The 25,809-nt window shown below is 41.1% G+C and overlaps 1 protein-coding gene across 1 annotated transcript; it reads right to left on the reverse strand.

The window, feature by feature from the left end:
• Positions 1–2,885: 2,885 nt before the first annotated feature.
• Positions 2,886–25,585, reverse strand: LOC146307477 (cysteine-rich secretory protein LCCL domain-containing 1-like). Its single transcript, XM_084747620.1, has 15 exons — positions 25,318–25,585; positions 24,383–24,735; positions 14,673–14,791; positions 11,826–11,958; positions 11,611–11,726; positions 10,789–10,889; positions 10,501–10,692; positions 9,357–9,417; positions 9,203–9,269; positions 8,283–8,413; positions 8,105–8,148; positions 7,912–7,984; positions 7,738–7,813; positions 7,484–7,617; positions 2,886–4,462 (listed from the first exon to the last, which is right to left on the reverse strand). Exons 2-15 carry the CDS (start codon positions 24,644–24,646, stop codon positions 4,411–4,413), a joined length of 1,563 nt encoding a protein of 520 aa, XP_084603746.1. The 5' UTR covers positions 24,647–24,735; positions 25,318–25,585; the 3' UTR covers positions 2,886–4,410.
• Positions 25,586–25,809: the final 224 nt, after the last annotated feature.

Raw genomic sequence — 25,809 nt, forward strand, 5'->3', positions numbered from 1 at the left:
GTAAAACATAAAAAAATCTTGGAATATAAAAATGTTCTTGGTAGAACCCCCTGGGTTGGTTCTTGAGAAAATCCTTAGAATATAAATGGGTTCTCGGTCAATCACCGAGGGTGAGTTGTTGTTAACACACATAGGTTCTAGATAGAGTCCCCAGAGGGGGTTCTTGGTGGAACCATTACATCATAGAGACCACCAGGAGCCAAAAGGGTTCTCCTATGGGGACAAGGAGAAGAACCCTTTATGGTTCTAAGTCTAAGTCAAGTTAGCAACTGTATTTCTAAGAGTGATAGTGAAAACCTTGTATTTTCCAAATGTCAACTTTAATTACAAAGGGTTCTTAGACGAACCCCCTGAGCCAGTTTTAATTATCATCCTTAGAATGTGGGAAGTTTCCAAGTGGAACCTTTATAAAAGGTTCTACCAGGGGCATCTTTATTTTAAAGAGTGCACGGTCTTAATGAGGTCATAAAAAATGTCAACATCCTGCAGACGCGCACACACAGTTATCTCCATTTGTTTCCCAGGGTTCATGACCAATAAGTTGTTTTCCACATGTTGTGAGGGTCAGTGTGAATGTAGCATGTACTCTCCCACATGTGCAATTGTAAAAAAATGTAATTATTATTCCCACACATGTGTAAAACCGACTGAAAATCCCTTTAACAAAGCTGCATTTATACTGTATCACACTGGTGTCACTGGGCCAGTAGCTGTATATTCAGCCCATCATGTAAGATTTAGTAGAACTTGTCTAGGGAATAACAAAGACTGGCAGCTCAAGTCACAACCTATTGCAGCCCTCCAGACATCATAACACGGGCAGACATGGATATGGTGGAACCCATTATGGATTGGTCATTTCGCTCCATTGCTGCTCAGAAGCAAATGAGGAGTGACGACTACGCTCCCTGGTGACGAACTCTAGCAGGAAAGCTGGGACATTTAAAATCAAACGCTTCCGCTCTCCAATGTTTGAATATATAACCGGTATGGATATTAGGGAAGGTGGGGGTGCCACATCCTGAGAGACTTTCACGTCAGTGGTTCAGGCTTCTTCCTAGAATGCAGCAATGGATCCTGAAGTCTGGGGGATTGGGTTCAGTCCTCATCCAAGCCACAAAACCTACCACTTCAGTGGCTCCCTGAGGTACTTTGATCTTTGCTGTTCTGGCTCTGCATGCTTATTCACTGGGTTAGAGCAAATGTGAAATGACTCATTGCCAATGAGGTTTTAGAGCAGATTGTCAGCTTTAATATGAGGGCATTATGACCCATATCAGATGAGCTGCTCAAGGACCGCTGACAACCTCCGGCTTCCCAGCGTGCCAATATTTGATCATTTTAAGACATGTTCTGTGTGTTTTTTCATTTGTAGACTATTCGCAGAACATTTTCTGTCAAAGTCTGCAACTTCAAAATACTTATCCCAGATTTATCTTAGACTGTGCTTGAGGAGAAATGAATCTGAAGCAGTGTGGTGCTTGAGGCTGAGGTAAATCAGCACAAGTAAACATCCATCTGAAGATCATGTTACTTACAAGGAATCTTCAAGAATAGGAACACATATGGAGCGCCACCCTGTTACCACAGACACCACATGTTTACAGCAGGAAATCCAACACTAAGCTTGAAGGAGACATTTGTCAATCTCTAAGCAAAACTTTACATTTCATGGAAGAGGCAGTCATGGCTCAAAAGGAGATACTTTAAGTGTTTTAAAATATTTATTGTAACATAGCACCATTCGTGTTTTGCAGTAGTTTTAAAGTCAAGTTGGTTTGTGTTTGTTTTGTTAAAGCTGTAAAATGTAACATTTCTGGATTAAAAAAAATGTCTAAAAACGCTAGTTGCATGTTATATATTTTAGGCTGTGTACCCACATTATCCCAGATGTTTCCAGGAAACTTCATGCCATTGCATCGATAGATGGACACAACTGCTCTACTTCCTCTGCGTGTACAAAACTGAAGCCAAAATTTCCAGATACGAGTGCTGCTGTCTTGCTCTGGTGATGCCATTGAAGCTAGAGCCTGCACCGCAGCTGGCAACACAATCACAAACAAAGCTCAGCTGTCAGTCATAGCACGAAACCTGCATTTTATAGCATCAAATAACTAATTCAAACCAAACTGATGAGAAAAATTAACACTTGAACAGTGCGATAAGAGCTACCTAAAATGACAGAAACCATGTTTGGGAAAAATTATTTGATATGTACTTTAATGTTTGAACCCATGCCCTGTCTATTAACACTGGCAGGCAGGATTTATGACCTGTATAACCACCTGCCACCAGGGGGCGATCAAGATGACTACATGGTGTCACAGTTTGAATTCAAATCAAAGCGTGTACGTCATCAACAGAAACAGAAATGTGTGTGACATGATGAAGCTGAACTTAGCTAAATGTTTTATTTTTTGCTTTAGTTTTTGAAAACTTAAACTACACTAAAAGTCTTTTATCATAGACTATTATTAAGTTATATTGAATATTTTGTATCCACATACTGCAGTTTTGATGCATGCATTGAACTATAATTTTATGTTATAAGCTGTTATAAATGTTATGTACTGCACATTCACATGCACTCATTCATTCATTCATTCATTCACCATGCTGCAACCCAAACCTAGACCTTCAGTCAAGCCAGCTAAGCAACTAAGTGAAGTGCATAAAAGCCTCTTGAAATTGTCCATCTCTGTAGGAGTCCGTTAGGTACATGACTGAAAGCCAGGACAAATTAGACATTGGATATTGAATATAGTTATAAAACCCAATAATAATACATTCAGTTCTAAGCAATTTTAAGTGTATGTCGTCAAAATGTAAAAATGCCTTTGCAAAAGCATTTGAGAAATATCACACTGACTTTGAGTGAGAGAGAATTGTGGTGGTGGTAATATTTTATTGCAAAATTGATTTTTCCTAACAGCTTGAGGTAGGAAAAAACATATAATAGATAGAAACAGTGAAAAATGGAGAGAAACAGTGAAAAATACAGTTAATTGTCCATTATATTGATTGTGGCTTGAAAGAAAGCTGAGAGTTGGTAAGAATACGAACAAATGTATCTGTTGATTTAAAATCACCATTCACCCATATACTGCATGATATTAAACTGTTGCATAGTGTTGACTTGTGTTTATCAATGCCAACAGGAGATGAACAGACATGACCTTAAAACAGCTTTGTGGTAGAAACATCCAGTAAAACATGATACATAATGAAGCTGAACACATGTTTAGAGAAGTGGTTCTCAACCTTTTGGCGTCACAACCCCCCCAGATCAATGAGGTTGGTGTTAACAGCCCCGATCCTCCATCCACCCAAGACTTTTCAGGAATTACTTTATGACACATGAAAGCTACCAAACTCACATTATATCAAATAGACCTGCAAAAACAAACAATCCGAGGTCTAAAATAGGGTAATTTCCCATCAAACTGGACTGAGTTGTTTGTTAATTTTTTTAAAATTTATATTACAAAATGCAAACATTGGTTTTTGTTAGTGTTTGTGTACATTCAGAACATGGTTTATGTTGGCATTTCAGAGTGTCCCTTGTGTTGAATGTCTTTCATACATATGTTTAATACTATGTCGTAGCTGAGAGATGCTTCTTGGCTCCCATGCTATTTGCCACAATATTTTATTTTATTTTCCACAACCATCTGGTGACCCCTGGAAATAGTATCGCGACCCCCTCGGCGGTCCTGACCCCCAGGTTGAGAACCACTTGTTTAGAGACGACAACTTAGAGGGACGAGTGTACTTCCCGACCTGCAGGGAGTTTTAACTGAACCACATTATATGGAAAAATAACCAAACATCACACTGGCAATTACAATATTAATACAAAAAACATATAGCAGCATCCTTTATAAATCATAGATAAAAAGCATAATCATACAAAAATAAATGCATAACAATTTTTTCCCTAATCATTACACAAAGTACAAAACCTCTCCAGAGCACCAGTAAAAATGTGCCAGACTTATTGCAATAAAAATGATACTCATCCTTAAGTGCCATTATAATGTTATAACATAGGATTTCTATTATCAGTATTCGTACACAGCTATTTGTTAAAAAGGCAAGGCAATGGCACAAAGACGAAACAAGTGTATTCCTATTAACAAATATGTACAACACAATATTTACAGTTCATACAATATCCCGTCAAAGATGACAAAATGAAGACTCCATGCAAGTGAGAACTGACAGTTTTTCATTGTGTATGTGTCAAGTTTTTGTTGCTGGGTTTACGCTGTCATGGAGACGACCTCTAACCCCTGAAGTGTAGCAAAGCCAGAAACATTTCAGTCATTGAGTTTGACAACAGGGCTTGATTACCGCCTATTCAACAGCCCAAGTGCGCTTTCTGTTTGGTGAAGCCGCCCTCTGGGGCACTCAAATCACAGCGAACACCCGGAACGCCTTCCCTCCAGGAGGGTTTTGAAGGCTGCAGGGAAGAGGAGAGAGGGGGAGAGTCAGTGTGGGTGTGGCATGTGTCAGACACAGAACACGTCCCAGCCTTTTGCAGAGAGACGTGGATGACATACACACACAAACAGATAGACTTCACTTTTCGGAGAAATGTCCACGTCAGTGTGTTGTCTGACACTCTGATGACAGATAGGACACAAACAGATAGATGCTGAAGCTCCCTGAGAAAGCAGATAAACCAGCCGTTTTTACACAAACACGGGGGACTTCATGTGTTAATCCAACAAAGACAGACATGTTGTGAAGTTAAAGGAGACAGATAAATGATGTGCAGATACTAACAGACGTCAGGCATCTCAGCAGAGTGACAAAGATAAATGTGGTGGAGAGAGACGAGGGAAAGAGAGAGGGAAGACCACAGAATAAATAGACTGTGTGTGTGTGTGTGTGTGTGTTTGTCCTCCACACAGGTCATGTTAACAATAGCCGTTCTGCACACGAGAGAAAAATCCAAAGTTGCTGCAATTTAATATCTTCAAAAACTAGACCAGACCATGCAGTATGTGGGTCGGTTCAGCTTTAAACAGAGGCTGGTACGGACCTGTAACCTTAATGCTGTTGTAAAGTGGTACAGCATGGAGTCAACGCATGCTCTCACTTTATTAGCATCAGGAAGTCTTTATCCTCGGCAATCACAAGCTCCTGTCTTTGTTAACAGTTGAATGTTATTCCCTTTCAGTCACCGAGGACTCATTATGTAGGACAGTAGTGACAAACATCTACCTGACAGCTAGAGTAATTGGCCTTCTAGTCTAACAATGCCAAAGTTGTCACTGAAATCTTGGCTCATAAATTCCATCCTGATTCCTGCCAGAAACAATTCACACAGACCAAAGGATTATTATATTAACCGATATCAGATCACATGTCTCTTATTTTAAAATGTAAGGTTTTCTCGTTCTTGTTGATGCAGGAGACCTATGTGACCTCACAGAGGTACATTTTACTCTCTGTATAGATTTGAATTGGGTAGGTATTTTATTTCCTGGCTTAAGCTTCTTAACATTCCAACAGCCACGGTACAAACCAAAGATGTCTCCTGTTTCCTACTCTCTGGCGCCAAACAGGGTTGTCTACTTTCCTCTCTCCTCTTCGGAGTAGAAATGGAAAATTGATGGACGATAAAAACAAAAATACACTTCTATGCCGACGATGCAGTGCCCTATTTGCAAACCTGCTTTTGCGTAATTGAGGTCTTTTATCCTGTGAGTACCTTTGGTGCTGTCTTTGACTGTGACTGCTGAGTTGTTAAATAAGGATCAACACATTAGATTGATCCTTATCCTTGACCTAACCCCGTCAAACTCCAAAGTCACAAACAAACTCAATGATCAAGGAAGCGGTAGACCAGCAACTGCTATATTCTGTGAGCTAAAATTCACTATGTATCTATATAGCATTCCTTTCTATAATGTTTTCAGACAGTAGTAGAATTATATTGATATTTGTCACCCAGGATTATGTTGCTGTCACTGCTTCCCATTTTGTGGCTGCCAGCTGAGAAACCTTCAGAACGTTTTGTACCTGTTGGTTACTTAGATGCAAAATATGTAAAAAATAGGATCCAGATTAAAATATAGGGGATTTAACCTTTAAGGTTGTCAGCTTGCAGTCTTGAATATAACCAAATAACCAAAATAACCAATCAGTGCTTGAGAGATGTAGTGTGGCTGTGTGATAAATTCCAGATAGCAGCCATTTTAACCTGCCAAAGACTAATCTTGCAGAAATTTCTGATGATAATGAGAATGCCTTTAACACAATTTACTAAACTTCCACCTAAACCTGACTAGACAATGCTCAGACTATAAAGCTGCATGCAAAACAAAAATGCCTCTATTTTGCATGACCTGATTTTCACTTCTAAGCATGCTTCACCTGTTTGGTGAGGCAGTAGTGGGAAGCTGATTTGAAATGCATGTTTTCACAAAAATAATTGGATGAGGTCTTATACAGAATCCATTCCTTCTCTACATGCACTCTCTACAACCTTAACCAGCTTAAGGTTACACACCATTGTGGCTGGACAAGGCTAAAACTGTCGAAAATTTTACTTTATATTGATCCCTTTTGTTTTAGATGCTGGCAGGGTCCCCCTTCCCCAGTGCATTGGCTTTTCACTGCTTTGTTTGTTTGCTTGTTTTTTTCTTTATCTGAGCCAGTATATTCAGCTTCAGACCTCTGTCCACTGATTGCCCTTTCTGACTTCCGATTAAAAAACAAACCCCTCCCAGAATGGCATTAAGATGCACTCATCTTCTCTGCACTAATTACCAACCAATTCATTATTTTAAACCAGACGCATGCTAATCACCCTCCCATGCGCACGGCATGAGAGATGTAACGAACTGCCTGCATCTTGAAAAGATTAGGTCCACATGGGAGGGAAGAGTGGATAAATTTCTCTCTACCTGAGAGCCATTGATTTCTCATTCATCCTCTCTGAGCCCTGACAAATTAACCCTTCACTTTTGAAAACGAGTTGCGAGATAGGATGCCGACCAGAACCAGAATTCTCCCTCAACAATTAATTCCGTGACAATATGATAGACACCTCTGGATTCCTGTTTGTTTTTCACACTTAATTTTTGTCTTCTATTTGTTCCATTATATTGAAATTAAATACTTTTGTGGTTCTATTTATAGAACTGCTGTTTTTGCCAATTTAAGGCACAACTAGCTGTTAAAATAGGGGTGATAGGTTTTATTCTAAGTGTGAAGTTTTTGTTGCATAATTGATCCTTCTTAGGTCCCGTCCCTTTTGACTTTGTGCTCCGCTGACAGTTGATCAAGCTCAGTACCTTGGTCAACTTTCTCCTTTTCTGTTTTCTGCAAAAAGGGGCGGGACTTAGGAAAGGCCAAATTACCCTGAAAGTTAAACATTTATAATGTGTAATTTGTATTTTTGCGTATAGCACACAGACACATACTAGCCACTTAGGTCAGTTTTGCTACTTATAGATCAGGCATCCCATACCTCTCTGAGAAAATGCCATTTTGGTATGAAGCGATGTAGTGTTTCCGCTTATCAACTGGCATCACGTCGATGTAACCACCCACATCATTCCTGATGACTCCAGCGTGGACTGCTGCTCGGCATATACTGGACTTCTACAGAGGTTACAAGAAGAAAGATGGTTATTTTGTCATCTCGGTCTGTAAATTCACGACGAACACTGATGACCCTGGTGGTAAATCAGCTTTAACACATTCTAAACAAAAAGGACTTACATCAGAGTATATTCTGGTACCAATTACTCTGGATATGTGAGGATTCTCTTCTAAACAGTTTCTCGGGCAGTATAACCTAAAAATAGAACAGTCGGAGATAAAGACTTGAACTTTCATGAGGCTGGAGAACTAAACTTATGAAAAACACATGGAGGCATGAAGCCAGGTTCATACCTTGGACAATGTCTTGCAGGCTTTTGATATGGACACAGCTGCGCGACCGTGGCTTCACATGTGATGGCTTTGACTGCAAGAAATAATTACAGTGAGTGTCAACAAACACAGTTGCAGCAGAGCTTATAATGAGGAATTTAACATAAAAGGTGACACATCTATAATTAGAGTGTCACATTGTTGTCAGACTCACCTGCTACTCTGGAGACCGTAAAGGAATTAGCACTTTGATATTTTCTGTCAAGACGAAACACGGCAATGACATGAGACTACAATATTTTCACTTATTTTGACAATATTTTACAAGTCTTGCCTTCAAATATCATCAGCGTGAATTAAGTGTGATATTGTTTCTAATGCGTTTGTCTCACCCTACAGACTGGACTCCGTTCTTGTTGGATTTGATGAAAAAGTCCTTTCTGCCTTGTCTTGTCACATCCATCCATCCTCCATCATTATCTATGACACCAGCATGTAGACCAGCTCTGCACACACTGGATTGCTGCAAATAGAGAACGTACAACATCGTTTTTATTGCAAGCTTTTTGCTGCCACAGTTGTAAGTAAGTAGCACTTCAATGTCTTGCTCAAGGACACTTAAAGGGATAGTCCAGATATTTTGAAGTGGCGTTGTATGAGGTACTTATCCATAGTCAGTGCATTATCTACAGCAGATGGTGGGTGGTACACAGCAAGTTTGAGGAAGCAGGCAGGAGTGACAGCACACAACTTTATCACTGATGAAAACAAGACGATAACTAAATAAAAACTCATTTGTGATGACAAAAACTATGATGAAATCTACTGACACTTTTGCCATTTGAAATCTAGTATACCTAATGTTAAACATATGATATATGTACTTTACTAACCAAACCTGATTTTAATCAGCTATAGTCTTACAATATTTTTATTAACTAAAATTTGTGTAAAACTAAAGCAGGTCAGATGACTGAACCATGACTGGGACTAAATGGTATTTTAACCAAAAGACTGTCTCAAAATTAATTAAAATTTGTTATAAAAATTGACACTGGAATATGGAAGCTGCTGGTCTACCACTGGCTCTATCTGTTAGTTTGTGTTATTGTGTGACTTTGGTGTTAGTTCGGAAATTCGGATTCACTGAAGTCAGAATAACTAACCGCTTGAGACAGTGGCTATGGTTAAGTACCTCATACAACACACTTCAGAAAATGCAAACTATCCCTTTAATTAACTAGCGTATCAGATTACATAATTTGCATTACTCCCCCTGAGGACTTCTACTTGTGTCACCATGTGTACTCACCATTTCATAGTAAACTGTCCCAACTACTTTTCCTGTAGCATCAAGACAACCAGCTGGACACTCATATCTGTGGATTAATATAAGAAAAAAAAATGAAGTGTACTGTATACTCTGTTTTGTGTTGTTTTTTTGTAAAGTTTCTTCTTAAGTGTACCTATTACATGGTGTTCCTTTACACTGATCTCGAAGCTTTGTGTCACAGGTCACCAGCTGAGCTGGAAAACAGAAACAGAGAGGCCTTTCAGTGCTCGTACAGGAACCACCATGTATGAATCGGCTGCTCTGATGCAGACGATGAGTTTCTTAAAAGCCTGAGTTGAGTGAAATCCAGTGAAGACTATTGTCGGGATGCTTCAAACAGCAATGGGAAGAATTCAAGGATCAGGGTGGTCAGCAATATTGGAGGAAGTGTCTCAGCTTACAAGCACAGGCCCCTTCCACTGCAGAGAGGAAGCCATTTAAAAACCACAGCGAGCCCCCTCTCACCCCTCAACCCCTCTCAGCCAGCCAAAAGCAAACACACACTCTGGGGATCGTGCTAAAATAGACCTCCCCTCCCTGCCTCGAAGAGTGACTTGCAATATTAAGTACACTTCAGAAACTGTCAAGGTTAATCAGGGAGATGACAGATAAAGGCTACAGAACATCAAGGCAATTTAAGATAAATTGTAAGAAAAATATTTCCGGTCAAGGCCTAGTTTTTGGCACATCCATTATTACTTCAACACTGAGCAGGCAACTATTCACAAATTCTCTGGTTTTGACCCAGTTCTTAAAAGTAGATGCTATTTTGGAATAGCCAGTGAGCACCCAGGTGTCGGTAGCCCTTTTCCCCTAAACCTAGCCAAATACTTTTATTGCCTAAACTCAGCCAAGTTATTTAAGAATCAGAGTGTCTTTTTGTGCGAGGGTACGAATAGACACACTGCAGCAATGCAGTTATTCACACCTGACCCACTTATTTTAGCTATAAAGAGTGACAATTTAACATGACAGTGATCATCTGTTATTTTAGTTATTATCTTTTAATAATTATTTTAAGTTTTCAGTTGCAGCTTGGTTAGGTTCAGGCAACTGACACCTGGGTGCTTGCCTTGGCAATATTTACCTGGTTGTAAATAGGCATATTGGCTATTCCAACCCGGTATTATGTGACATTCTTAAAAACAAAGTTTCTTTTTTCTTTTAGTTCATCTCCTATACTTCTTGCCAGCACCTCCCAACCCTAAAACAGATCCTCCACCCCCCCATTTTCAGATGAAACTAGATCCAGAATAAACAGTTAAATGGCAGCTTACACATCTGCTGTGTGTTGACCACCTCATTCTTCTGCAGGTCCTCTGTGGGGGGCTTGGTGGGGGCTGGGACAGGGAGACTGGGAGGCTCAGGCTTGGAGGCCCTGGGCCAGGACTTCTGTGGAGTACGGGGGGCCTCCGGCTCGATGAAGTTGTTTTCTTCCGTTTCCTCTTGTGGAGGGTAGGAGCTGTCATCTTCAAGTAAAGTCACAAAAACAAGGTATAGTAAGCACATTTTTCCTCAGGTTTTCTTCCACCTCCTTGTCTTTCTCTATTTTTCTCCACACATACCTTTGAAGCAGAGGTTGTCCTTACAACCTCCTCCATAGCTGGGAGGACAGGCAGAGCACGAAGTCCCATGTTTGTAAGGTGAATGGCCCCACCAGTTTCCCCTGTTCAGGTCATATAACAAACAAGTCTTATTGAACAGAACACACACCACAATTCGCATTATTTGATGTAGGGTTGTATGAGGTACTTATCACTAGTCAGTGTATTAGCTTCAGTAGATGGATGTTGGCACACCCTCTGGTTTGAAGAAAAGAGGTGTACCAGCATGGAAGCCGAGCAATAAACTCGTGCGGACAGGGTCAGAGGCACTTAAATAATGATCCACCTAAAATAATCAATATTACTTTAAGTGTATGATATATTTTGAATATTTTCATTGCTTGACCTTGCCTTCAGACAACCTTTCCTGACAAAAAAAATGTTTTATAAGCCAAGCATCATTCTCCAAACCTATCAAATTTACTAGTTTTGTGTGGAGCTTTTGTGACTAAAATACCTTCTGCCAACCCTGTCCACAGGAGTTCATCGCATGGCTTCACACTGGTGCCCCTCTCAGCTTCTCCAAACTGCCAACCTGCATGTACTGTAGTTAATATACTGACTTTTAATAAGTACCTCATACAACCCCACATCAAGTCAACTATCCCTTTTAGCAAAATTAGCATTCTAAACTTTATCTATGAGTGACAAAACTTTCCAAATCAGCAGCAAATGATTCTGTCAAATCAAAACGGCACAAGATCACATTTAAGATTCTTGTTCTCGTGTAGTCTGTATATCAACCAAGAAGCTGTGAAAGAACATCACAACAAATGTGCTTACTTTGGTGAGTAGTTGCAGACAAGATAGACGGCTTTGGCCCAAATCTGTCCCCACACATTCATGTTGTAACACAAGTTGATGGCACAGCCGATCCGACTGCTCGTGGCCCAAACCAGCTGCAAAAGGATGACGAGACACATCATGAAAAACTGATTACAAAGTCTTAAATCATGAAAGGATAAAGCCTCCTAATGGCACGGTATGATCCAAGCTACCTGAGTATAATGAGTACAAACAGGGCCAGAGCATCTGAAGGGGCAGTAGGGGTTACACTCCTGAGGGTAAGGGAAGGAGTAGTCCTTCACTTCATCGTACCAGGCCTGCACATGGAACGTGGGTGGACGATACCTGGAGAGATGAGTAAGCATACCTATGACGAGAGTGTTCCAAAAACATTCCTATTGTCTTGTGTATCTGTAGGTGTAGCAGTTGGTATTACGCATCCAAGCTGTTTTCTGCTTACTGCAAGTCCTGTTTCAAGAACTCATATGCACACAAGACAGCTAGGTGACCTTAAAAGGGATAATTGTGATTATTTGACGTGGAGTTGTATGAGGTACTTATCTGTAGTCGGTGTATTATCTATTATCTACAACAGATGCCAGTCAGCACACCCCCAGTTTGGAGAAGCAGAGAGAGCACTAGCATGGAAGCTACACAATGGCCTGCTGTGGACAGGGTCCGCAACAAAAGGTGTTTTAGACACTTAAGAAAGGTCCAAAATGAATATCAGTTTAATTGCAGGTTATATTTAGAATATTCTCACTGCTTTATCCTGACTTCAGACGTGTGACTTTGTTTAATGCTAACTATTCTTTTACTATCATAATCACTCAATAGCACAAAGTAACTAACAGAGCATGGCAGTGGTAGGACAGCAAGTCCCATCTGCGAGGTACAAATGCAGATTTTACTTATGGAGTATGGTGAGTTTTGAGAGAACTATATTTGCCTTATATAATGGTGGTTTCCCATCATAAAAGGCCTTCTGATGACAAAGCAAAGTGGTGATAATAATACAAATACAGCATACACTTAAACTGATATTGAACTGTTTTTAGGTGGACCTTTTTTTTTGTTGTTGACCCTGTCCAAAGCAGTTCATAGCTTAGCTTCCATGCTGGTGGTCCTCTATGTGTCATGGTTGTAGGATTTGTTGGTTTGTTTGGGTATGTTTTGTGTTTTCTCCCTGTCTCCCTTTCCCCCCTCCTTTTTCTCTCTAGGGCAGTGTGTGTGTGCAGCGGCGGCAGTGATTGGCTGGCTCGGCTCAATGAGACACACCTGGCGCTCATCTACTCATTTCACCTGCAATATAAGCCTGGTCAAGATGCCACTCCTGCACCGGACTATTCCGTACCAGTCAGTAGAGTAGTGACAGCTCTTCTCTTTTGCACTGGTGGATATCTTGTGTTTTTTCGTGGATTTAACTCGCCTGTGTTTTGTGTCCAGCACCAGCGAACCTTCCAGCTGACCGTGCCACTCTCATCTTCCAGAGCTATCGCCTGCTCGGCTTCCTCCTTCCTCACCTGCTACGCCAGCCTGCTGACCACTGCCTGCACCTGCCCTCACCTTTTGCTGTCTTTTCGGTCCCGTGTTGGAAAATAAACTTTTTTGAACACTTCTTCTACCTTTGTCTCTGCATCCGTGGTCCAGGCCTTGTCAGAACGTAACACTATGCTTCTACAAAATGGGCCAATAGGCAAATACTGTAACTATCACACTGACTATCTATAACTACACCATACAACACCATATCAAATAACCTGAACTATTCCTTTAAGTTTTAGAATATATTTAAATTATTGTCATTTTAATAGTACAAAACAAAGCAGCCCTTGTCAGTGTAAAATGGTGAAATAACATTCACATACATCCCTTCCAAAACCACAAAGTTTATAAAAAATCTTCTTCAGAATGTAAAGATACAACAAATAACACAGGCACAACAACCATATCATAACTTCAAAATATAGCCTGACAAGGTGACTCAAGAGAGTAGTTGGCACCCGCTGGTAACCACAGCAACATAAACACATCTGTTAAGACTGCCATTAAGCTTCTAGCTGGCAATCAAGCATTTGTGCTCTTGAAATAAATTGCAGTAACCAAGGACTGACAGCGATTTGGCACCAGGTGTTGCTAGTTAATTTGATTAGAGTCAAACGGACATCTTGACTGTGGAGAGATATGATTAGATGTGGAACGCGAGTCTCTTATGTGGAGCAGCGCTGTCTTAATACGTTCTGCGGGGGACTGAGTGAACAAATGAACAAACAAACAAACACGTGTAACAGAGGCTGTAATGTATGTGATTCCACTTGAGTTTTTTGGCTCATGGATGTATGTAAAGTAGGAAAATGCCACTGGGAGCGATGTAAGTTTGTTTTCAGATATACCCGAGGTACGTTCTTTAAGACTCTGCTGAAATGTAGAAAAATCATATTAATATTTGTATGGGACTTATTATAGCAACCAAACTCTTTTACTACATACATACACACATGCAAGCGATCTTATAGCACATAATTAGTTAGGGATATACTTAGGGTTAGGGGTTAGCATAGAACATAGGAACCTGTGAACATTGGACCCTGGGAACTTAGGACCTGGGACCATAGATACACTCCCAAAATAACAAGACTGTATATCTGAGGAGTTCAGAGATAATTAAGGGGTCAGGAAAGAAGAAAAACAACAGTCTTCTGATCAAATTTCAAATATTCCTCTAATCTTTGCTTTTTGTGAATAATTTTCCCTCTTTGGGCCACTTACTTAAAGGAAACTATTTGGGAAGTTTAGAGGGTAAATCTCTCTTTACTGGAACTGCTAACAACCCACAGACATCTGAAATACATTCGCCAACCAGACACTGCTTTTTTTATGAAGTCACAAGCAAAAAAAAAAAAAAAAAGGATGGAAAGCACTGGTTTCCATTCTGTCAGATGCTGGCTTTAAAGATCCTGTAGGTTTTTCAGTAGTTTGATTTTTACCCTCAACCTTTTGATAAAAATAAAAGTCAATATAGCCTACACATGAACTGTGTGCAGTGGGTTATTGTTTACCTTCCCCAGTGAGCTCCCAGGTTCTGTCCAATCTGTGGCAGTAAACTGGCAGGACCGTGCTCCCACAGACAGGTCTCTGCCCACTCCTCTGCCGTACGCTCCAGCTCTGTGTCCCACACCTGCACAGGAGATGAAATGGAAAACAGCATGAAGGAGTTTTATTGACTAAATGAAAAGAAATGGGGATAAACCTACTGCATTGCTACTAACGGGCCATAATCAAGCAATGTCAGGTCATAGAACGGCTGGTGAGTAACTGGAGATATTCAGGGTTTGTTCAGCTGTCACTGATGTGATGTGAGATGGTATTCAAACACAGACTGATCAAGGATTACTTATCATATGTTATGATAAGTCACAGAGACTGGGAGCTGCTATGGCTAAGTAACTGCACTAATCTCCAAACTAAATGCAGAACTAGGCTGCTGTGAGCTTTGAGACTTTCTTACTGCTACTCAGCTGACTTCCCCCCAGATGGGTTTTTCCCCTAGGATTGGGTGTTATTCAAAAAATGCAAAAGCTGTTTTTCCTTAAGTAATACCTTCCATATGTCTCTGGTGAGATGTCTGGGTGCAAGCTTTTGTTTCACTTTACCTCTCTGTGAATTGCCCTCTCAGTTAAGTTTGGCTCTGGTTGGGATACTAAGGGATCATATTCCCATTCTGGGGTTTTCTGGGAATGCAAAGAGTGTCCTTCCTCTCTGCTGACCTACATTCTACCATAAAAAAAAAGTTAGAATAACACCAGCTGTAATTCCCCTGAAGGACACTGTATGTTCCTCTAATTGCACACCTTCACTTTCACCTTCAGCATGGGATATCTAATGTAACAGGTTTTACAGGGAAGTCAATTATTTTACGTGTGTGTGTAAATGTGTGTCTGTGTGTGAGTACATGCATAACACTCTGAGAAATAAGGGCTCCAAAAGGGTTCTTCCTGAAGGGCTGAGGTTCTACCCCAAACCGTTCGCTTCTAAAGAACCCTTTCAGAAGAAAGGGTTTGTCAAGGTTTCTCTGTAAGACTTAGGGTTCCATTATGAACCTTTTTCATCAACATAACCTTAAAAAGAAAGATTTCTTTAAGGTTTGTTGCAATCCTTGAACTCTTTCATCACAGGTTTGTCAAGGGTTTTTTTTTACACCATAATATAAAATATTATTATAGCACGCTTGGTGGGTCCTAGATAAAAATCTTGGAAGATAAAAAGGTTCTTGTTAGAACCCTTTATGATTCTAGTTAGCGTCTTTATTTCTAAGAGTGTAGTATACCAGCAAGGGTGTCAGACGTTTTCACGTTTCACAGGTCGGGTTCTGGAAGCCATGGCTTATGCTCAACGAAATCTCATCGAATAACAGACACTCAAATAACTCCCCCGCTTCTACCACCTTCCTCCTCATCATCCGTCACCCACTTTCAGTCCCACCAGAAACAACTGCTGTTCTCTGCATTATACTCCCGAAACACACACACCTACCTAACAACAGGATGTCTGGCAGCACTGCAAATTAACTCCTAACTCTGAGCAGCTCTTTCTGGGAATCCTGCTGGCTGCTGAGTGGATGTATTTGTTTAAATCAACACCACCAAGGTAATATCGCCGTGATTGCACAGCGTGTTATGTCAGATTTCAACACAAAGCCTTGTAGAAATGTTACATAACTGGCATATAGAACAAATAAACAGTTGGAAGAGCGGAGTGTATGTTTCATTCATCTCTACACCTGCAAAGAGGGAGTGTATCAGCATTACAGCAGCCTCATCTGTAGCTGCCTGTGGTCTGTCTTGCACAATAAGGCCAAATGATGACTGACAGAGCCAGGGCTAAAACAGGAATGAGAATTTGTTTGCCTGAAACTCTATCTCTGCTCAGAAATGGGCAGTGAACTGCAAATAAATGTCAGAATTGTCATATCTGTTTTGTAATCCTCTGTTATCCCTTTTTGCTAGAATAATAGCATAAAATGCCCAGAAACATTCCCGCCTGGTCATCCTCAATAGTGGAAGAAGGAAGCTGTTCACTTATAACCTTGATTTCTATCATTCTTCACTTCGATTTTCTCGACAAGTGGCCTCCTTGCACGAAAAAATAATCAATGAGCACACTGATAAGCTGGAAAAACACGTTTCATTGAGCTGTGGTTACTGCTTAATGAGCTGCAAACCACAGCACAGAGGACGTTCTGTACTTGACCGAGGTCAATGCAACGTTTTTGAGCATTTATGAATGATCATAAGTCAGAAAACATCTAGCTGTGGCCACAACTATAAGTATGTTTCAAGCCAGAAGTGACCAGAGCTCTGGTTTCTTGTAGAGGAATGTGGCTGATTATGGCTTCTATCACAAAGACATGATTTGTGATGCTCTTGACGCACATCTTATATAATATTAAATATAAGCAGCACCCATCCAGCTGAGGAATTCATTCCATCGTCCTCAAACCTGCAGAGGCAGCAAGCTCAGAAAGTGTTGACCAAGACACATATTTTTCAGCTGTTGGATCCGGTACGGAGTGCAGCCGGCTTGTCAAGCTGCTGTTGTTTGCACAGTTATCCCAGCAGGGGAGGCCTCGCAAGCAAGACCCACACTCACCCACCACCCACCCTGGCCACACTTCTGCGGGGGCCGACAAGAAAAACACCTCCCCTGCTAAAGTCTTTCAGCGCCATGCACACGGCATTGTGTATTTCGCTTAACACTTCATTTGCAGCCAGGTTTTGCTTTTTTTCCTCTCTTCCTTGGTCATCTGGTTGCATTCCAAAGGTACTTCCTTTGCAAGTTTAGGTTTCCTGTTCATAATCAATGGTGCATACAGAGAAATGCTCACAAAAGCAGGGGGAAGATATGGGAATTGGAGAAAGCGAGGTTAAGGAAAAAACTTAATCTGACAGAAAATAGAGAAGAGGCAATAAGATGGTATGAGAGGAGGCAAAGTGGTGACTTAATAAAAAGGTTAAAGGTAGAAAAAGTGATCAATAGTAAAAATGCTGTACATGACAGTCGTCAACGTGTGTTAGGAGTGATAGAGGGATTATAGTTGGTCTTTTTCCGTTTCCTAAATGCTTTGAACAGGTTTTCAGTGAGAATTAATACTGAGGTGTGGTTAAGCTGTGTTTTATGAGGACAACATTGTGAGGTGTGCATGCATTAGTGATGTGATGAGGCTCAGCTGTGAGAGCAGGCTGCATGTGAGACACCAGTTTTGGGAAGTGCTGCTCAGGATACACTACAATTTCACACCATTCAAGCTCATGGACTTTTGTATGAAAACCAATTTTCTCTAATTTCAAGATCTATTCACCAGCAACCTAAACTGGACAGAAGCGTCAAGGCAGAGTAAGCTCGGAAGCTAACCCACCTCCCAGCTGTTTTTTAAGTTTTGAAAAGCAGCTCACCTGCTCCTGTTTCTCTTCTACACACTCCAAGTTAGGGATTACTATCAGACTAGTATGCCTATATCCTATTCCCACAGCAATATAGAGTATACAGTGCTTTGTGCAGGGCATTCCAGCCAAAATGATCTCACATCAGAGGTCCTGGGACCATTGTCTGAATTTTGTCAACCAGTTAATACCATTATATCCCATTATCATGTTTTAACAGGAACACACTACATAGAACAGCACTGAACAGCAGCAGCTCATTGGTCAGCACAGAGTCCCCACAGCAAGAAAGTCCCAGGTTTCAACCTGAATTGTTCCAGGTCCCTTCCATGTGGAGTTTCCGCTGGATGCTCCAGTTTTCTCACACCATTAATACTTAGGTTAATACTTCCATCTAATAATTTTCTTTTTCTATTATAGGAACCAAAGGGAGATGATGAAATTAAGCTCACTGAGAGGTGCCCCCACCCTGAGTCTTGACTTCCAGGCTCCTAGCTGCTCCAGCCAAACCACAAACCCACCTGGCCCCTGTTCATCCCCATGTAATCAACCCCCTTCAACCCTCTCCTTGACCCCATCTGTTCCTCTGCATGACGCTCATCTTATCCTACCCAAATCCTCTCACCAATCCGAATAAAGTACCTTTTCTAACACATAAACGATGTGGTCTTTGTTAGTGAAATGGGCATAATAAGTAAGCCAGACAGGTAAATGCTAGGGTGAATTTGATATTTTGTTTTGGTCTGATATTGAGGTTTTTAATATCTAAAAAAATCTAATAAAAGTCACTGTATCAATATTATCAATAATAAACAATGAGATTATATCAACCTCATCCTCCAGAGTACAGCTGCAGTGTGGACACTGGCAATAAGAAGCTGAAAAAGAAGGCCTTTCTGAGCTTTGCTGGCGCAGGCAACTCCAGACTCAGCACAGAATCATCAACAGACCAAAGGGGCTACAGCTGCAGTACAGGACTCACAGCAGTGAAAACCCAGGTAGGAGAGAGCACGCTACAAAGGATGACCTTCGAATGGCCCCACATAAGGTTTAGAATAAGCTGGTGAGTCAGTAATGGAAGGCAAGACTTGCCATCTGGACAGGATGCAGGACTGTAAGATTTAGATTTGATCTATGGCAAACAGGGGTATGTCCTTGGCACAACTTCACTCCTGGAACCAGTGGGTGTTTTCCAAGAGTCAGGGTAAGCCAAAGACAAGCAAAGAAGAAAGTAGGCAAGTGTCATGCACCAGGTTGAGGGCCTGTCCTCATTAAGCTTCACAGATAATTGTAGGATTATTGGAATTTGCTAAAGTAATTTAATCTACCCTATTTGATGTGTTTTGAATCTGCTAAGTTTCATGACCACGCTCCCTGAAGTATTCATGACAGGTGCCACTTTGACCCATTTATTGTAAGGACATCTGGAGTGAGAGCTATGCTTACGTTCTTGGCACTACATAAGGCAGGGTCAGTGTGGGCACTGCTGGACTCCCACAAGGGTACACCTTGTTGCTTCTCTTGTCCGTGATATTCATGGACAGAATGCAGCCGGTGCAGGTTGTGGACCGGAGACTATCCAGCTTTGTGACACTAGGGTGGCATCTTTGCTATTTTGGGACAATGTTCTTTTGGCTTCACTGGAGCGTGACCTTGACTGGAACACTCTGAGGAGCTGCAGTACAGGAAGCGACTCGGGAGGACCAACATTTTTTCATACTATGGCATTCAGCTGCTTTACATCTAGAGAAGCCGGTGGACTTCCCTTCCCTTTGGAAGTTTTCTGGGTGTAACCAGCTGACCAGACCAAGGGGAAAACCCCAGAGACATCTCCCAGCTGGCCTGTGAGCTCTGAGGTAATCTGCTGGAGAAGCTGCAGAAATTTCTTTTGCCACTGGAGTCTGATAATGACTCTGTACTATCACTGAAGCTCTGCAAATACTGTTTCACATGCTCATCCACATTAGCATAATTAAACTTCTTAAACATCTTGGGTTACGTTAATTGAAGGCAAATTTATTTGTCTAGACCTTAATTTTTGTCTGATTGGACAGCCACAAAATCGAACAATGAATTACTTTGTATATCTGCACAGCAATTACTTGTTTTTTATACTGATGATTATCATACAGATACACCAAATCAGTACATTCTAAAGTATTCTGATAATGCAGCTCTAATATCTCTGTTGAGTAACTCAGACAACCCCGGGGTGAACCAGCATGGCATTAACAAAGCAGTCAAGTGGAGTGATAACGCTCTTGAGATTAACCCAAAGAAAATGGAAGAGATTGTATTTACCACAACATCTGACTCTCATAAAGTTCTTATTGTTATTCATAATGAAAACATCAAGCCGGTATTTTCATACAAACATTCGGGTGTTATGATTGACCATATTTTATCATGCAATGACCACACTGAATTTGTCTCCAAACAGATAAAACAAAGAAGCTATGTTCTCTGTTGCCTTAGGTCTTTTGGGTTGAGCAGACGAATTCTTGTATTGCTTTTTACTGTGGTTATGACAGGTTCTGCAGTACTTTAATACTACATGATACAAGAGGTTGTTCACAACTTTGAAATCAAAATGACACAAAATACAAAGGCTGGCCAATAACATTGTTTCTTACCCCAATCATGAACAGTGAATACAGACTGTTACCATCTGCAGGGCCAAGATGCAGGGCTCCATAATCTTCTATGATTTTAATGTTAACTGTACGTATTTTTGCTTCTTGTCTAAATTGTTGTCTTTTCTGTGATGTTGCAAGTGGAACTGTTGTGATGCAAGAGATATTTCAGAGTCGTTCCAACAATAAAGTGTCATCATCATCATTAAAGCGGCCGACGCTTGTAACACATCTCTGGCACATCCTGAATAGAAAAACTGTAAAAACAGCTTTATCTAAAAACCACCAACATCACCACCACCACCTCAGACCTGTGTGCAGCCCAGCAAAGCCAAGTTAAACATCAAGGCAGGTGGGGCCCTTTCTCCCATGATGCCATCTGTTTGTCTTGCAGCGCTTCAAACACTGACACGTCTCTGTTTATACCTGTGGGTCAACATTTGAGTGAGAGGCAGAACTGCTGTCGCCCTACTGAAGGTGCATTGAAGCTTTGTGGATCGCTACGGAGTGTGAATGCTTATCCGGGGAATTTTTGGGGCCTCTGTGTTGGATAATGACAGAATGGGAACGGAGCCACAGGGATAAGGGAGCGGGAGACAGAGAGAGAAAGGGCAAGAAAAGGAAACAGATGAAGAGGGGGAAAGAGGGGGAGGATTTGAATTGATGTTATCTCTGAGTCTCTGTGATGATTGCCACAGAGGGTCAGTCAGGTTATGGTTTAATACAATGGCAGACAATAACAGAGCTGATGGGCGAATGGCTGTGTGTGTGCAAGGATATTTGTGTGTGTGTGTGTGTGTGTGTGTGTGTGTGTGTGTGTGTGTGTGTGTGTGTGTGTGTGTGTGTGTGTGTGTGTGTATGTGTGTGTGTGTGCATCTGCATGCATGAGTGTGTAGCGAGAGCAAGGGAGCATGTCCATGAAGTCTTCCAGTACAGTGAAGCTGTGAGGTTTCTGAAAGGTGACAGCAGTTCAACACAGACAGCAGGAAAATCTGAGAAATATGGAGCCCCTTTCAAAATAAAGCACACAAAATCCACTTAACATGTGACCCGAACAGAAGATACCGACGTCCACAGAACTGCAAATAAAATTTCAGCCCGAATCCTTACAAATCGTTTTCTCTTTTTACTTTGTGTCACTTCAACATTTCTCCATCTTGCTTTTCTCATTTCTTCTTGCCTCACAGTTATTCAACCCCTCACTTTCTTTTCAATTATTTTGACTCCTCAATCTCTCCCTCTGCCTCCCATTGCCTCTTCTTTCTATGTGCAAATTTCCTTAGTCGTTTTTACAAATTTTTATTTACTTATAGTACAGTAAAGCTGTGAGGTTTCTGAAAGGTGACAACAGTTCAACAAAGACAACAGGAAAATCTGAGAAATATAGAGCATATATTCAGGTGGCCAGAACAGAAGATGTTAAAATGTTAAATCTGCAAATAAGATTTCAGCGTGTCTCCTTACAAGTCATTGTCTATTTTTTTACTTTGTGCCCTGTTACATTGTTTGCAAGCTAACTAAAAAACTTAACAAAAAATTATAGTGATTGATAGCTGGCTAAAAAAAACAAAAAACAAAAAACTCAACACAACGTTATATTGTTTGCTTGCCAGCTAAAAAAAAAAATAACAAAAGACTACATTGCTTGCTAGCTAGCTAAAAAGCTAACAAAACTCTATTTCTCTGCCATTAAGACAAACATTTTGGCCAAATAATAGAATTTCTCCAAATTTCCCTGTCTTCCTTTTCTTATTTCCTCTTGCCAGACTCTTCTCTTCAATCTCTGCACCTTCTTTTCAATTATTCTGACTCCTCTTTTGCTATTGTCTGTCCCCCCCTCTGCCCCTCATCACTTCTCCTTTCTATGTGCAAATCTCCTTTATCGTTTTTCACACACCTCTGTTTTTATTTAGCTACTGTATCGCTAGCTTTCACTCTCTTTCTCTCACCTCTCACGTCCTCTTGTTGCATGCCTCTCCATATTTCACCCCTGGGTGCCCCTGGAGCTAAAAAAGCCAGCCAACTGTAACAGGAGACAGTAGAAAAGGAGCTGTGCACTGCTAGCTCAGCATTTCTCCACTAGAGTGTGCCTCAACCAGAAGCCTGCCAGGCGGAGTGGTGCTTTCACACATGGACATGTACACACACACACGCACACACACACACACAAGGGGTCCTCAAGTCCAACCTCTCAATTATACAATTACACAGTCCGGCAATTGCCCCCAGCAGGAACTGTTTATTTGCCTTTACTGTAGAATAATACTGCCTTTTGTTCTGTGGCTCTTTAAGTGGAGATGAAAGCATGATAAAACCTCATTACCTTCTGCACACCGTATTGATTTTTAGCCTCCTAAGTGCCGTTGGTGGCAATGCTCTGTGGCGGTCAAGCAGTGCCTACACATGTAGCGTATTTGGAAAACTTCCAGATCTGCGGAGCGCAGCCTTTCAGAAGGTGTGGTGTGTATGTGTGTGTTTAGTGGGGGGTAGACAGCTGGTAAAACAAGCCCTGGTGCCGTGCTCTGATTCTAATTGCACTGTGAAAAGTGATCTGGCGCTGTACACACACGTGATGGCCAAAGGATAAAGTCAAACAAATCTCTTAGCACGAGTAAAAAAAAAACAAAAAAAAAAAACGCAGTAGTAATGTGATCATTGGCAAGTTGGTGAAATTCTTCTCTTCTGGCAAAACAATCAAAGTCACATGGGTAACACACTTGTGTGTTCGTGTGTGTGGACTCGAGTGTGAAGGTGCTTAGATGCTGGCATGCTGCTCGTGTGTGAGCCAAGTGGGACAAGTGCCAGCCGGTCTGGTGACTGGGTCAGTTCACTAAGCTATATGGTCGACAAGTGCAGAGGTGGCAAAAGTACACACATTCTTTACTCAAGCGTAAGTACAAATACTTGTGTTAAAAAAGAAAAAAGATCCAAAGAAAACTGAAGTTTTGTCTCCCTTCCTGTTTGTTTCATCCTGTTACGTCTTTTTCATTCTGTTACATGCACATCATTTTTATCTCATTGCGTCTTTTACGTCATTTTCGTCTTGATATGTTTTTTACATTGTTTTGTCTTGTTGTATCATGCTGCATCTTTTTTGTCAGGTTACATTTTTTACATCACTTTGTCTTTTTGCCTTTTTATGTTGTTTTCATCTTGTTACATCATTTTCCTTTTAAGGTCTTTTACATCTTACTTACATCATGTTTACATACACATTTTCATCTTGTTACGTCTTATTACATTTTTTATGTAATTTTCATTTTCTTATGTCTTGTATGTCATTTTTCTGTTGTGTCTTTTAATTTTTTTTGTTTTTTCTTGTCTTGCTATGTCATTTTTGTCCTGTTGCATCTTTTATGCTGTTTTTGTCTTGTAACATCTTATACATTGTTTTTGTCTCATGTCTTTTGTGTGTGACATTCACTGAGGGAAATGAAAAATAATCAATAATTACCCTCATATGTATTAAAGCTAAAGTAATGAGGCGGAAAAATAAATATGCGAGTCAAGTACAGATAACTGAAAACTCTACTGATGTACGGTGCAAAAGAAAGTGTTTGTACTTGTGTGTATTTATGTGTATTTTGTTACTTTTCACCTCTTCACAAGTGTACAAGACTCTTAAGGGGTTCAGAATGGGGTCAAAGCATTTTAGCAACTTTAAATTCCTCTTCTGTGACTCCTCCATTCACCTACCATGTACTCCATGTTGGATGCAGGAGGGTAAACCTGGCCTCTGAGCTTGTTGTGAAGGTCCAGGATGAGCTGAGCGTCACTGTCGGTGATGGCCCTCTTCCCCCTATGCTTGGCTTCCCACCAGTCCCCGTCCTCATCCAGGTACTTGTCCAGAAGCTGCTGCCAGCCTGTCGAGTTTGGAAGCATCACCATGGAGGTGACAGTCTGGAGCAGCAGGAGCAGGGACACGCCCCTCTTTAGCCAGTGCAGAGATACATGCCTCATCCTGGTACGTGCTGGAGGTGGTGATCCTCTCTTGAAACGGGGGAGCGGAGCCAGCACAGAAAGACACTCTTCCTCTCCCACAATGTGAGCTGGCAAAGGAGCCGAGAGCAGAGAGCAAAACAGGATTATTGGATGGATTGGAATTGGTGTTCTGTATCAAATTTGCTGAATAACTTGAGTCAATATTGAACTTGGTGAGGACAGTGCATTGGCTTGCAGACTCTTGGTCTGGGGCTGTGCCACGGGTAAACCCTCATGAGATTCACTGGTGCTAAGCTGGCAGACTTGGGGATGACTGGTGAAAGTGTGGATTAAAGAAGCACAACTAGTGCTGAACTTCCTTGAAGATTTTTTACAACTTTTTTCCTCAATAAAAAGAAGGAAAGAGCTTGGGAGCTGTTCAAAATACATACTGCTGCATTTCAAATCACATTAGGCAGTACAGCTGTAATAAATGTACTTAAGTGCACGGAATGATGCATAATGTAGCTAATGCATTCAAAATACTACATGTATACATCTACTTTGAGTTAAACTTTTTGGTATGCGCGCTGCAATGCTGACAGAAGCGGATTAAACGTGCCAATACCTAATGGAAAATGTGAAGAGTAATGCATATGGAAACAGAAATGGAGTGTTGTGATTTAATGTAGACTTTAGAAATAATTTACCTTTAATGAATTGGAACGCAGCCCGCTTCTTGAGCTCCTGACAGAGATCTGGCTGTGAGAAAACTTCAGCAAGTAAAAGAAGAAGAAGAAGAAAAAAAAAAGAATCCGCCTTCAAAGTAAGTTGCAGAGCTCAGGTGGAGCTGTGATGACTGTGTCGCTGGCTGCTGCCATATGACATAAATCAAAGACGTGATGCGGTGGCTTCACTCCGTTTTCATCAGTTTTGGGGAAAAGAGGGAGAGACAGTAGCTCTTTCTTCTTTCGGGAGTCTTGCACCAAAGCCGCTAAAGCATCACTTATCCACATTTTATCCTCAACTTGGCTGCGCCTCGGCTGTGCCGCCCCTGACCACGCCTCTCCAAAAGGTTGGAAACGGCCCCCTGGTTCATGCCAAGACCTCTGTGTGCGTCTGGGGTCGTGCGTGGATTCATGTAGCCCACAATATAACAAGAATCTTGTCTTTTCTCCAGTGTTTGCTCAGCAAGTTAAAAA

This window comes from Lutjanus erythropterus, chromosome 21 (assembly GCF_056507025.1).
Source record: "Lutjanus erythropterus isolate fLutEry1 chromosome 21, fLutEry1.hap2, whole genome shotgun sequence".
Lineage (NCBI taxonomy): Eukaryota > Metazoa > Chordata > Actinopteri > Lutjaniformes > Lutjanidae > Lutjanus > Lutjanus erythropterus.